Source organism: Podarcis melisellensis, assembly GCF_964234715.1.
Source record: "Podarcis melisellensis genome assembly, chromosome: 12".
Lineage (NCBI taxonomy): Eukaryota > Metazoa > Chordata > Lepidosauria > Squamata > Lacertidae > Podarcis > Podarcis melisellensis.
Window position 1 is genome coordinate 53,302,605 of NC_138544.1, and position 13,902 is coordinate 53,316,506.

The following is a 13,902-nucleotide window of genomic DNA, read 5'->3' on the forward strand; positions in this document are numbered from 1 at the left end:
TGGAGAGGGGGAGAAGCAGACTCTTTATATGTTCTTACAAAAAATGAGAGGAGCGTGGCAAATAGAAGACTTGCAGTGGGTGAAGTATTTGCCATCTCCAGTCATGCATTTGGCTGGAGGCCTCTTCATTAATGAAGAAGGCTGTGAATATGAACAGCGCACGCATTAGGGAGTCATTGCCTTCTGCACTCTTTGTGACCCGAGAAAAAATTTGTGATCCAGAGATCTGGAAACTTTGCTGAATATTTATCCCGCTGGTGTGGAAATGAGCTGAGCAGCATCAGCTAGGCCACCTGTCAAGTAGGTCGATTTCACCGTGTTTTGATTGTTCTGGGTCTCATTCCCTCCCGCCCCTTAATGAGAAATCAATGGGTTGTAGCAGCGAGCCGTGACTAGTCAAAATAATCAGGAGCAGAGGCCAAAAGGAAAGTTTGCAGCCATGTGCTGAATCCCAGAATGCAAGGGGAAAACAACAACAACAACAACAACAACAACAACAACAACAACAACAACAATTTATTTATACCCCGCCCACTCTGGACTGCTTCCAAAAAATGATTAAAAATACAATAAAACATCAAACATTAACAACTTCCCTAAAGAGGGCTGCCTTCAGATGTCTTCTAAAAGTCTGATAGTTGTTTATTTCCTTGACATCTGACAGGAGGGTGTTCTACAGGGTGGGCGCCACTACTGAGAAGGCCCTCTGCCTGGTTCCCTGTAACCTCATTTCTCGCAGGGAGGGAACCGCCAGAAGGCCCTCGGAGCTGGACCTCAGTGTCTGGGCTGAATGATGGGGGTGGAGATGCTCTATCAGGTATACTGGGCCAAGGCTGTTTAGGGGTTTATGGGTCAGCACCAACACTTTTAATTTTGCTCAGAAACATACTGGGAGCCAATGTAGGTCTTTCAGGACTGGTGTTATACAGTGGTACCTCGGGTTCAGAACTTAATTCGTTCTGGAGGTCCGTTCTTAACCTGAAACTGTTCTTAACCTGAAGCACCACTTTAGCTAATGGGGCCTCCCACTGCCGCTGCGTGATTTCTGTTCTCATCCTAAGCAAAGTTCTTAACCCGAGGTACTATTTTTGGGTTAGCGGAGTCTGTAACCTGAAGTGTCTGTAACCCAAGGTATCACTGTATTGTCATCTGTAGATACCCGGTACATACTGTGCATGGAGGGAGGAGAGCAGTCCCCACAGAGGCTTGGGAGAGAAGCTGCACGCCTCGTGTGAGCAGCGTGTGTGTGTCTTTCGTCAGCCCGCCAATCCCAGGCATGCAGGAGGGTGGAGCCGGCCGGCCGCCTCAGCTCCCGCAACAGAAAACCCTGTGGCGCTCCAATGAGCTCTGCTCTGCTCAGCAGTGACTGTTGGCTGGCCTGGCTCTTCAATCCTTGGATTCCAAATCTCTGCCCCGGACTCTCGGCCTGGCGCCCCTGAGAGCCCGGCGCCTGGGTGCCCCGCACCCCTAGTGCCTATGGGTAATCCAGCCCTGGCAGTTGGACTAGATGAGCCTCAGATTCCCTTCCAACTCTACAATTCTATGACAGTTTCCTCTTTTTCCAAGCACCAGATACAGTGGTGCCCCACAAGACGAATGCCTCGCAAGACGGAAAACCCGCTAGACGAACGGGTTTTCCGTTTTGGAGGTGCTTCGCAAAACGAATTTCCTATGGGCTTGCTTCGCAAGACGAAAATGTCTTGCGAGTTCCTGCGGGTTTTTTCCCCTCCCCCCTCTTTTTCCCAAGCCACTAAGCCACTTATCAGCTGATCTGCTAAGCTGCTTAACAGCTGATCTGCTAAGCCGCTAAGCCGCTAAGCCGCTTATCAGCTGATCCGCTAAGCCCCTTATCAGCTGATCCTCTAAGCCGCTAATGAGCTTGCTTTGCAAGACGAAAAAACCGCAAGGCGAAGAGACTCGCGGAACGGATTCTTTTCGTCTTGCGAGGCACCACTGTATACCCAATGTTGAGTCATTTATTCAGTAATAACTATTACATGTCACACCGTTTTCAACAACTGAATGATGATTGACGTAGTGAACTGATATAGGATGTGCAAGGAAGAAGAGGGGAGGAATATATCACTCAAATGTTAAGGCTGCAATCCTCACCCTACTTCCCTGAGAGTAAGTCCCATTGTATTTGGTAGGAGGGGCATTTGAGTAGACATGGGCACTATATATGTAAGGCACTATCATACCATTTTAAACAGCCATAGGTCCCCTCCTATAGAATCATGGGAACTGTAGTTTCCTAAGGATGCTGAGAGTTGTTAGGGGACTGTTATTTGCCTCACAGGGCTACAATGTCCAGAGTTACCGGGGAAGAGGGATTAACCAATAGAACACTTTGGGAATTGTAGGTTTAGGAGGCGAATGGGATCTCCTAACAACTCTCACTGTCCTCTTTAACAAACTACAGTTCCCAGGTTTCTTTGCTGGGGGCAGCCATGATTATTTAAAGTGGTCTCATAATACTTTAGATGTATGGTGCAAATGGGACCGTGGTTAGGATTGTACTATAAGGAGGGGGTTTTTTGTGGTGGTGCAGAGAGGGAAAGAAGGTTAGGCTGTATCAATGCGCCTCTTATTTCTCCCCTGTTTCCAGGGTCTTGGAATGTCTCAAGAAGAATGCGAAGCTTTAACAGAATGGAAGAAAAACGAGAGTGAATGCCTCAAGGAGATTCGGCAGCACATGAATGAAACAGCAGGTACCTTAGAAGAAGGAGTGTTTGGATCTCTGGAGAGGCATTGGATATCTCAAGGTTGGGAAATTTCATGCCTTGGGACCCCAGACCTCCATTCTAGCTCTTGACGCTCACCCCAAGCCATCCCCCTCACTACTTCTGCTTCACACCTTCCTTAAGTATCCTTTGTTTGGCTGAAAGCACATGTCCTCAAACTCTGACCATGCCTTTCACTTGCAGGGATGGAGGGCAGAGAGGGGTGTGCAAGTAGCCCGCATGTATCTATTTTAGAAAGATGTAGTCAGCGTTAAGGGACGCGGGTGGCGCTGTGGGTTAAACCACAGAGCCTAGGGCTTGCCGATCAGAAGGTCGGCGGTTCGAATCCCTGCGATGGGGTGAGCTCCCGTTACTTGCTCCCTGCAGCTGCCAACCTAGCAGTTCGAAAGCACAGAGTGCAAGTAGATGAATAGGTACCACTCCAGCAGGAAGGTAAACGGCGTTTCCGTGTGCTGCTCTGGTTCGCCAGAAGCGGCTTAGTCATGCTGGCCACAGGACTCCCTCGGCCAATAAAGTGATATGAGCGCCGCAACCCCAGAGTTGTCCACAACTGGATATAATGGTCAGGGGTCCCTTTACCTAGTCAGCATTAAGGTGTTGGGTCACAGTTGTGTAGCCTGTGTTTTGCTTAAGTCCTGGAGCCTGGTGTTACCTTCATTCACTTTGCAGTTTGATTACTAACTTTCATTCAGTGTGGGAACACCCTTTAATATAGTTTGTGTGTTTCAAAGGGTCCAGAAAGAGGCTGCCTGGTTACTGGTTACTGGGCCAAAACAAACAAGATGAATTTTAACAGGGAGAAATGTAAAGTATTGCACTTGGGCAAAAAAAATGAGAGGCACAAATACAAGATGGGTGACACCTGGCTTGAGAGCAGTACATGTGAAAAGGATCTAGGAGTCTTGGTTGACCACAAACTTGACATGAGCCAACAGTGTGACACGGCAGCTAAAAAAGCCAATGCAATTCTGGGCTGCATCAATAGGAGTATAGCATCTAGATCAAGGGAAGTAATAGTGACACTGTATTCTGCTCTGGTCAGACCTCACCTGGAGTACTGTGTCCAGTTCTGGGCACCACAGTTCAAGAAGGACACTGACAAACTGGAACGTGTCCAGAGGAGGGCAACCAAAATGGTCAAAGGCCTGGAAACAATGCCCTATGAGGAACGGCTAAGGGAGCTGGGCATGTTTAGCCTGGAGAAGAGGAGGTTAAGGGGTGATATGATAGCCATGTTCAAATATATAAAAGGATGTCACACAGAGGAGGGAGAAAAGTTGTTTTCTGCTGCTCTAGAGAAGCGGACACGGAGCAATGGATCCAAACTACAAGAAAGAAGATTCCACCTAAACATTAGGAAGAACTTCCTGACAGTAAGAGCTGTTCGACAGTGGAATTTGCTGCCAAGGAGTGTGGTGGAGTCTCCTTCTTTGGAGGTCTTTAAGCAGAGGCTTGACAACCATATGTCAGGAGTGCTCTGATGGTGTTTCCTGCTTGGCAGGGGGTTGGACTCGATGGCCCTTGTGGTCTCTTCCAACTCTATGATTCTATGGTTGGGGTGAACTTTACACCAGTACATTACATCAGTCACACAAAATGTAAAGGTAGAGCCGGGATTTCATAAGGGAAATCCCAATGTCCATATTAGAGCAAACCCTTGATTTTAGGCCAGCGAAAATGCCACAAAATAGTGCACGAGCTTCCTAGTTCTGCAGAGTTCTCCATCAGGCTAGGTATTTAAAAACCCAAACATGAGAAAAAAGGGGGGAAAGAGGAGGCCAGTATCCTGTTTTCACAGTGTGGCCAAACAGATGCTTGCTGGACTTGAGCACTCTCTCCTTATGCAGTTTCCAGCAGTATTCCAGTTGGTATACAGAAGCCGAGCTGCCTCCAACCATGGAGACAAATAAAGCCATCCTAGCTAGTAGAAATTGATAAGCTTACCCTCTGTGAATTTATCTAAACATCTTCAAAAGCCATCCAGCTTGGTGGCCATCACTGCCTCCCGAGAGAGATCGTTCCATAGTTTAACTATTTCTATAGTTTAACTTAAAAAGGGGGAATGGAAGAAAAGGCAGCTGGAATCACTCTATCTAATGATGTCTGCATTTGACAAGTTCTAAGAAGGAATGTGGGAGCAGCTAGTAGACGTTCAAACAGAGCATTTCATGTGCTTGCAGGTTTCACCAAAACTCTCTGGGAAGAATTTCCCTAAACCTGAAGCATCTGAAAGTGTCTCATTTGAATGGCTCTTAGCTCCTCCCACATTCCCTCTTAAAGTCATACCTCGTGTTGCGTTTGCTTCAGGTTGAGCGTTTTCATGTTGCGTCCTGCGGCGACCCGGAAGTACCGGAAAGGGTTACTTCTGGGCTTCGCTGCTCACGCATGCACAGATGCTCGAAATGACCTCATGCACATGCACAGAAGCAGTGAATTGCGACCTGCGCATGCGCAGACGCGGGGTGCGTTCTGCTCAGATTACGAACGGGGCTCTGGAACGGATCCTGTTCACAACCAGAGGTACCACTGTATATGGACAGCTTAACTAATACCAAGAGCTTTTTCTCTCCCTCCACCCCTTGTGGTCCTGTCCCCACTGCCAATGTCTAGCCTGATAATAACTTCTGGGTCCTTGAAAGCATGCTATTTTGAGACATTTTGGTTAAGATGCCTCCAATGGATTTAGGAATATTATAGCCATGATATTGAAGGAGCTCCAGAGGTTACAAATCAGCCTTTGGGCTCAGTTGAAGGCATTGGGATAATCCTATTTGCTTTTGTATTCCCATTTCCAAGCATGGCGAAAAGATGTGAGATTTCAAAGTGCCTTTTCCCCTCCCTTTGCAAGGTTGCAAGAGAATATGGGACCAACTCCTGTGCTGGCCGGATACAAATGCTGGACAAACGCTCACCTTTACCTGCCCGGGCATCCTTCTCCACTTCACAAAGCATCCAGGTGAGGGTGCTGTAGCTTGCCATGACCCTCCTTATGTTGATTTGTTTCTAGGCATTGTTTACAACTGTGCTTAACCCTTTGCATATTGTTACCTGAGGGATCTTTTTCGGTAATTCCCCCCGATGTTTCCGAGAACACAGTTTCCAGTGAAACTTCTGATTTTTCGCTGAAGTGACATACCGTATTTTTCGCTCCATAAGACGCACCATAAAGAAGCAATGCGGCAGCAAGCAAAGGCTATAGCAGCTCAGTCAGCTGCTGGTGGCAGGAAAGCCAGACAGGATGTTTGTGACTGTTACCATGGGAACATAGGGGCAGTCCATTCTGTACTGAGCACCGGATGTTAGCTCAGTGTGTGTGTCATGTGACCCGTACTGGAAGTACATGGGTGGGGTTTGATTCTTACTGCTGTTGAGTGCAGACATGTTTCTCTGTACTGATGTAAGAGACAGAAATAAAGAATGTAAATAGATTTCTGTCTGCTTCTTTCCTCTCCCTGGGGATACCAAAGGGGAGAGAGAAGAAACAGTGTGTTCTTCTCACACATCTGGGAAGGATCGCTGAGACCTTGCCTGCTTATCTGCCGGGAGTAGCAGCGGGGAGGTCGACAAGGAATATCTGCCGGTGCCTACGTTGTGGCACATTCCTCTGACCCAGGCAGAATTCCAACACCTTTTTCCTCCTAAAAAGTAAGGGGAAATGTCTGTTCATCTTATGGACTGAATGTGTGGTTGATCGCCCAGGCTTCCATTGTTGAATGTTCTGCAGATGGAGGCTGTTTGTTCCCCCAGCGACATGTGACTGGCTGGTTAGATTATCTGTCTGGAAACTGTAGAAACAGCTCTTTCCTTTCCTAAAGAAGCTGCAGAACTGTGAGGTGAACCCCATAAAAACAGGATTTTTTTCCCTTTGCAAAGATAAAGAATTACCTGACATTCATAAGACATCTTAAGGCAGCCCTGTTCAGGGAAGTTTTTAATATGTAATGCTGTACTGTTTTTAACACTGATTGGGAGCCGCCCAGAGTGGCTGGGGAAACTCAGCCAGATGGGCAGGGTATAAATAATAAATTATTATTATTATTATTATTATTAGTAAGCTCATCAACTTTGAGCTGCTCCTCAAAAAGGGGGTTTTTCCCCTTTGCAAAAGGAGCTGCACAACTTTGAGCTGATCCCCCCAAAAAAGGACTTTCCCCCTTTCCTCCTCTAAAAACTAGGTGTGTCTTATGGTCAGGTGTGTCTTATGGAGCAAAAAATACTGTAAATGGTAAGGGTGCCTCAAGTGTTGTATTGAGCAGCAGAGACCCACAGTTTGCAAGAGAACAGGACTCAGAGGAGGCAGTTTAGAACTGAGAGAATCCCACCTTGCATTTTCCCCTCTCGGGTTGGCTCCCATAACCCTACTGGATTCCTACCAATCCAAATGGAAAGCTACACTGTACAAAAAGCTAAGAGGCTTGGGGTTTTCCCCACAGGCCCTGATAGCTGTCGGTTATGAGAAAGCTAGAGCAATAATACGCCAACGAATTTGGGATGTGGAACTGCAATGCCACATGAGTGCGATGAACAAACACCCAGCAATAAAAGATAACAGGAGAGGGCTCACCTCAGCAATATATTTGTCAAAATTACAAACACCTAAATACAGACGGTCGTTTGCCCTCGCTAGATTCAATGTGCTGCCATCTGCCTTATTGATTCGAGGGTAAACCATACGCGGAACGTGTCTGCCCCTGCGGCTTGATGGAGGTAGAAACAGTCTCTCATGCCTTGTTACATGGTCATTTCTATGGGGATATACGCTTGGCACTTATCATCCCTGCTATACAAAAATCTCCAAATGGGTCCGAACTTCAATGTCTAAAATCCCTGGTAGAGGACAAGGATCCAGAGATCATGTTAAGGATGGCCAAATTCTGTGCGACTGCCATAAAACTGTGCTACCATAATGACTAAGGCCTCAAATGACAATTTTAGGTTATATTTTAGTGATTAAGGTTTAACTTATATATTTTTAACTGCTGCTATATCTGTATTGTCCCTGTTATACCCAATTGAAAATTCGGATGTATCCCTATCGTGTTTTATGACTTCCTTGATATTGTATGTGAGCTGGAACTGGTCTGTAACCAAAAGAATAAATTCATCTTACATTTCTGACATCTTACCCCCTTGTTGTTCACAGGCTCAGTGAAAAGAAGCTGCACAGCTCAGGGTTGGTCTGAACCATTTCCTCCCTATTCCACAGCATGTCCAGTGGAAGATGAGGTTACTCTTTATGAGGTGGGTAAAGCTGAATAAGTACCTCAGAATGATACTCTCTGGTATTTGGGAGGCAGGGGGAAGGCTAGGGGAAGGGGGCAACTTCTACAGGAGATCAATGCTTCCTGCAATTAGACAGAGCATGATGGATGGCCAGGAATGGTGCCTCAAAAAGTTGGCATTGATTTAACTCTGCAGTTCGAGTTTCTTTGCAGATAGGGGATCTCTGTGCTGGCCCTGGGGGTAACCCATGAAACGTGGTCCAGGACCAGAACAGAATCCAGAGGTTCCACTAGGAGTCAGTCAGACAGGGCCAAGGCAGGACACGAGGCAGGAAACCAGGCAAGGGCAGGTACAGGATCTTAGGCAGGATCTAGCATACAGCAATGTTGCTCCTGCAACCTGAGGCAGGGTCTGACAGCCTTTTATCTTTGTTGGGGTAGCGGCCGGTCCTGATCCCCCGGCGACTCACCTCCCTGTTTCGCCCAAAGGTGAGCACTCCTCCTGCGAGTACTCAGGTCTCTCCTTCTCTCAGACCTCAGTCTCTGCAGCTCGGGAGACGTCGGTGGGTTACTAGACCCAGGGGCCGCCTCAGCCTCTCCTGACCCAACTGGTAGTGGAACAGCTGTAAGTGATGGCCCAGCTGGAGGTAATCCCTGCATCTGGAGCTAGGGCAGGCTCAGGCCCCTGACTCGGCCCAGCTGGTGTTTGTTGCAGGGGAACCTGTGCAGACTGGGACTCTTCAGGATCAGGCCCCAGACTTGGTTCAGATGATGCCTGAGGCAAAGGATGCGGTGCGGACTGAGTCTCCTCTGGTTCCGAGTCCGAGCCTGAGTCCCAGGCCACAATATCTTGGACTGGCACACCTTTCAAGTCAGGGAAGGACTCTTCCTCCTACTATTTGGGTACCACACTTAACGTGTTTCTTTGTTGTTGTTTAGTCGTCTTAGTCATGTTCGATTCTCCGTGCCCCTATGAACCAGTGCATGCCTTGGAAACTCTCACTTTCTTCTCAAAGCTTCTCCTTATTTATGTCCATGGAGTTTTCTTGGCAAAATACTGGAGTGGTTTGCCAGTACCTTCTCCAGGTGGATCACATTTAGTCTAAACTCTTAGCTATGACCTGCCAGTCTTGGGTGGCCCTGCAAGGCATAGCTCATAGTGCCTTGGAGTTATCCAAACCCCTTCGCCATGACAAGGCAGTGATCCATGAAGGGGAACGTATTTCTTACATCCCCCCATTTCTTCCAAGAAATTCAGAATAGGGTTTGGTGAGTGTGATCATTTCCTGTTTCTCTCCTTTCAAATCTCAGGTTCTGTTCTGCACATTTCCACACCCGTATATGATTTATTTTCATCAAAACGTGTCAGATTTTAGTGTCACTTTCTAATATACACTTTTGTTTTTCAAAACAATTTTCCATAACGTGATGATTTTGTGTGTGTTGTATGCGTTCTTGTACACAGTACTTGGCAGGAGAACGACATCCCAAAATTCCAAGAAAAGTAAATTTTGAAGGATGGCTGAATTTTGGACCACATATTGCTTTTGGAAGTGTGGATTTGGTCAATTCTGACTTAAATGTGAACTGAATTAAAATTATCCCCCTAGTTCAGGGTGGTGTACGTGGTTTGACAGAGAGAGGGAAAGAGGGAGGGGAGAGAGAGAGAGAGAGAGAGAGAGAGAGAGAGAGAGAGAGAGAGAGAGAGAGAGAGAGATTGGCTTAGGTTCACAGTTGAGTGTGACTCTGAAGCTCTTCCAATGCTGTTGGACTTTAACTCCCATCATCCCTGACTACTGGGCATACCAGCTAGGCCTGTTGAGAGCCAAAGTACAAGTACATATGGAGGTCCATAAGTCCCCCTCTCCTGATCTAGCCACTAAACTGCTTGTCATCAAATTGCTACCATTCAAAAGGGGTGCTTAGTTTGGCTTCTGACTCAAGAGTCTAGAATGGTGCCATCCTGCCTTCTCCCTAACCCAGGCCTCTGGTCTAAGTCTCCAACATATTCTGAGTAGCCCTACAAGGGCTACTACTCAGCTTCAGCACCACTGGTGTCAGGGAACGGGCGGACAGCTCCCTGTTCTGCTCTGTTGTAAACATCAAAGGCCTTGCTGGTGTGAACCATTCCCAGCTCTACCAGCCTCAAGTCTGTGGGAATGTTGTGGATAGTAGGAGAGGATACACTGATTAAATATTATCCTTCCTCACTCACGCTAATGAGCTAGTAGCAGAGCACATTCCCTGTACATTGCAGGAAGCTAGTTGGTAGATTCGTTAGAATCTCTTGAGTTAAGCAATCCGGCCTGGCTTGTCCAGATTGGATTTGTTCCTAGTAAATTCCCATTTAAGGTAAAGGGACCCCTGACCATTAGGTCCAGTCGCGGACGACTCTGGGGTTGTGGCGCTCATCTTGCTTTATTGGCCAAGGGAAAAGATCAAGGATGGAGTCGCAAAAAATGAAAGGAGTAAAGACCTAGACTGTGGGCAACCTTTGCTCTATAGCAGCTTAAAAAGGTAAAGGGACCCCTGACCGTTAGGTCCAGTCACGGACGACTCTGGGGTTGTGGCACTCATCTTGCTTTATTGGCCAAGGGAAAAGATCAAGGATGGAGTAGCAAAAAATGAAAGGAGTAAAGACCTAGACTTTGGGCAACCTTTGCTCTATAGCAGCTTAAAAAGGTAAAGGGACCCCTGACCATTAGGTCCAGTCGTGGACGACTCTGGGGTTGTGGCGCTCATCTTGCTTTATTGGCCGAGGGAGCCGGTGTACAGCTTCCAGGTCATGTGGCCAGCATTATCAAGCTGCTTCTGGTGAACCAGAGCAGCGCATGGAAACGCCGTTTACCTTCCTGCAGGAGAGGTACCTATTTATCTACTTGCACTTGACGTGCTTTCGAACTGCTAGGTGGATGGGAGCAGGGACTGAGCAACGGGAGCTCACCCTGTCACAGGGATTCGAACTGCCAACCTTCTGATCAGCAAGCCCTAGGCTCTGTGGTTTAACCCACATCCCTTAAACTTTCCCATTCCATTTAACTCCCTTTAACTCCCTCTTTAAAACAATAATGACACAACAGTCTTCTTTTAAAAGTAATAAGAAGTTTACTTACATTCAGTTCACAGCATGACCCCTGAAGGCAGGCTTTAGTTTGTCGTTACAGAAGAGAGTGTGGCTTCGTCCCATGTGGTGAATGAACCCATGTGCAGCTGGCTGAGAGCCAGCAGACAGCATAAGAGCACCAGGAAGAGTCAAGAGAGAGAAGGGAGAAGATGGCTGTGTGACTAGCCCTTCTGTAGGGTCTGCCAGGGTCACACCCACCTACTTGGTCACACACAGGGGGAGGATGCTCCAGACCAGGTGAGACAGGAAGTCCTCCTGGCTGGAGCAACACTCCCCTGTGTGTCCACTCTGGGCAAACAGGAAATGTTGTATTTGACTGCTCCAGTGATGTTACATCCCACAAAGTCTGGGCTACTTCCTTGGTTTTGTACCAGGGTTGGGAAGCTGGTGCCATCCAGATATTGCAGGTTTTCTCATCCTTGACCGTCTTCCACATGAGCTGGGGTTAGTGTGACACCTGGAGGGGCACAGGTTTCCCCAGCCATGTTTTATATTTTTGTTGAACAAAGCACCATACGTTTCCTGTCCTGTGGAAGACTGGTCTTCATGCTTTTTTTATATCTTTAATCTGCCAATCTCCTGCTTTTCTTTGGGCCACTCCTACACAGTTGCTCCAAACTAATAGTGGCAGAGCTCTGTTTGGAAAGGAAAGCCCTGTTGCTTAGCAACCCTCTTGGGGACCCCCTGGCGCTTGCTGATGCTGAGACAGTTGGCTCCAAGGCTTCTAAGTTATGAGCTCAGTGTTGTTCCTGCCTCCTCTGAGGTTTCGAAGACTAAAAAACTATCTCTAATAATTGGTATTTCCGAAGCAGGCTGCAGGGAGGGATGTTGAGGTTCAAAACCGTTTGGTAGTTCAGTGTAGAGCACACGATATTTCTGAAGATTTGTTGTAATCTATACCTGAAGAATTTCAGGAGCTTATGCTTGCTTGTCCCAGATTGTTCATTTGTTTATAGCAGTGTTTCCCAACCTTTCTTGGGCAAAGGCACACTTGTTTCATGAAAAAAATCTCAAGGCACACCACCATTAGAAAATGTTTAAAAAATTAACTCTGTGCCTATATTGACTATATATAAAGTAACACTCTTTAATAGGAATCAAATAAACACAAAGATAGTATTTTATAATTACTTTATTATGAAATAGTAAGTAAACAGAAATATGAAAAATTATAAAATACTTTATTCAGTGCGCAACCTGGGCCTGTTTGGCTGAACACAAAGCTGATATTCTGGCTGGAATCGAAGAAAGACACACACGTAGCTCTTCGTCAACAGCTCTCAGTCTCTCTCTGTATTTAGTTTTTATAGCAATCATGCTTGAAAAGCTCAACTCACAGAGATATGTAGTGGAAAATGGGAGCATTGTCAAAATAGCTTTGTTTGCCAGAAGGGGGAACTCCTTGGCAGTTTCCAACCAAAAACTGTCCAAAGGTAGATCAGCAAATCTTAGCTTGAAACCACGATTTTGTCTCAGTTCAGTTAGTTCCTCCTGCTCCTGTAAAGTCATGTCCTTTCCACCAACTGATGCTGAGCTATAAGGGTCCCTAACCCAGTCAAGGCATTCAGTGGAGACTGAAGAGAAATAAAATGACAACTTCCCCTTGAGAGTTTTTAAATGTTTACCTATTATCTCACACAGTGCAGCAGTGTGAACACCTTGCCATTGCTTGGTGAGTGTGAACATTTCAATAGAAAAATGACTTTCTTACAGCAGCACACAAAAATTATTCTAGTTCATATAATAATAATAATAATTTATTATTTATACCCCACCCATCTGGCTGTCAAATCAGCCATTAATTTGTATGTGGCAGAATTGCTAGTTAGCACAAACACACCATTAAAATTGACAAGGTGCTTCCTATTCTGGAGAGTGCTTGTGCAGACCAGATTATGATACAGGTGGAGGGGCTGCCTCCCTGTTGCAAACTTTTATTCAGCAGGCACTCGCTGGCTTTGCCAGATGCTGCACCTGGCCCCTAGAAAAGACTGCCAACGTTTTTGTTTGTTTTAACCAGCCCCTAGCTCCCATGCACTTCAGCGCAGCTTGATCTGAAAGAAGTAGCTAGCGATCATATTTCTTTTTCCGTGCCAAAAAGCACCCAAACTCTCACTAGCTGCCCTTCTACAGATCCAGCTGTTATTTTTTTTAAAAAGGAGGTTAAACCAGGCCAGGGAGGTTTCTTTATCTCCCCCCGCGCTTGTAATCTTTTACCACACTTATTTGAGAGTAAGGTCCACCAAACCCGAAGGAAGTGACTCCGGCGCGAACACGCATAAGCGGTGGAGAATCTCGTGCGAAGGGGTCAGAGGCAAGAGACAGGGAGAGAGAAGCAGACACGCGTCCCCGCAACCGCGGGGGTGTGGGTGGCTGTGGGTGTGGTGGTGGCAGCACGGCCGCCCTTATTCCCCCAAAGCCCTCAGGGGAAGAGCTGCATCCCCCCCCGCCAAACACGAGTCACTTCTCCTCCGCCCCCCCAGCTCCCGCTGCCTTTCCTGCCTCCCTCGCTCACCAGTGCCAGTTGTTGACGTTGGTGGCATCCGCGCGCTGCTCCACAATCCAGCGCGGATCTCCCTCTCCCCACTTGGCCATCAGCGCCTCGCTGAAGGACTCGCCGCTTCTGCCTCTGCCCGGCTGGCTGGCTGGCTGGTGAGCGCCCCTCGCTCTCTCGCCACGCGTCTGGAAGCTACTAGAAGCGCCGCCGGCAGCCGCGCCGCTTCCCAGCTTCCGGCAGCCGCCGGAGAGCTTCCTTCCGTTGCTCCCGCCGCCGCCGCTGCCGCTCCTTACTCCCCCAGTACCATAGAGGGGG

At 47.4% G+C, this 13,902-nt stretch overlaps 1 protein-coding gene across 1 annotated transcript in view; it reads left to right on the top strand.

Moving 5' to 3' along the window:
- GHRHR (growth hormone releasing hormone receptor) overlaps positions 1-13,902 on the top strand; it is a 34,368-nt gene that overhangs the window by 2,555 nt on the left and 17,911 nt on the right. Inside the window, exons 2-4 of the mRNA XM_081882607.1 lie at positions 2,609-2,711; positions 5,593-5,700; positions 7,888-7,985. Of these exons, the coding sequence (XP_081738733.1) occupies positions 2,609-2,711; positions 5,593-5,700; positions 7,888-7,985 (309 nt within the window). The remainder of the gene's footprint in view (positions 1-2,608; positions 2,712-5,592; positions 5,701-7,887; positions 7,986-13,902) is intronic.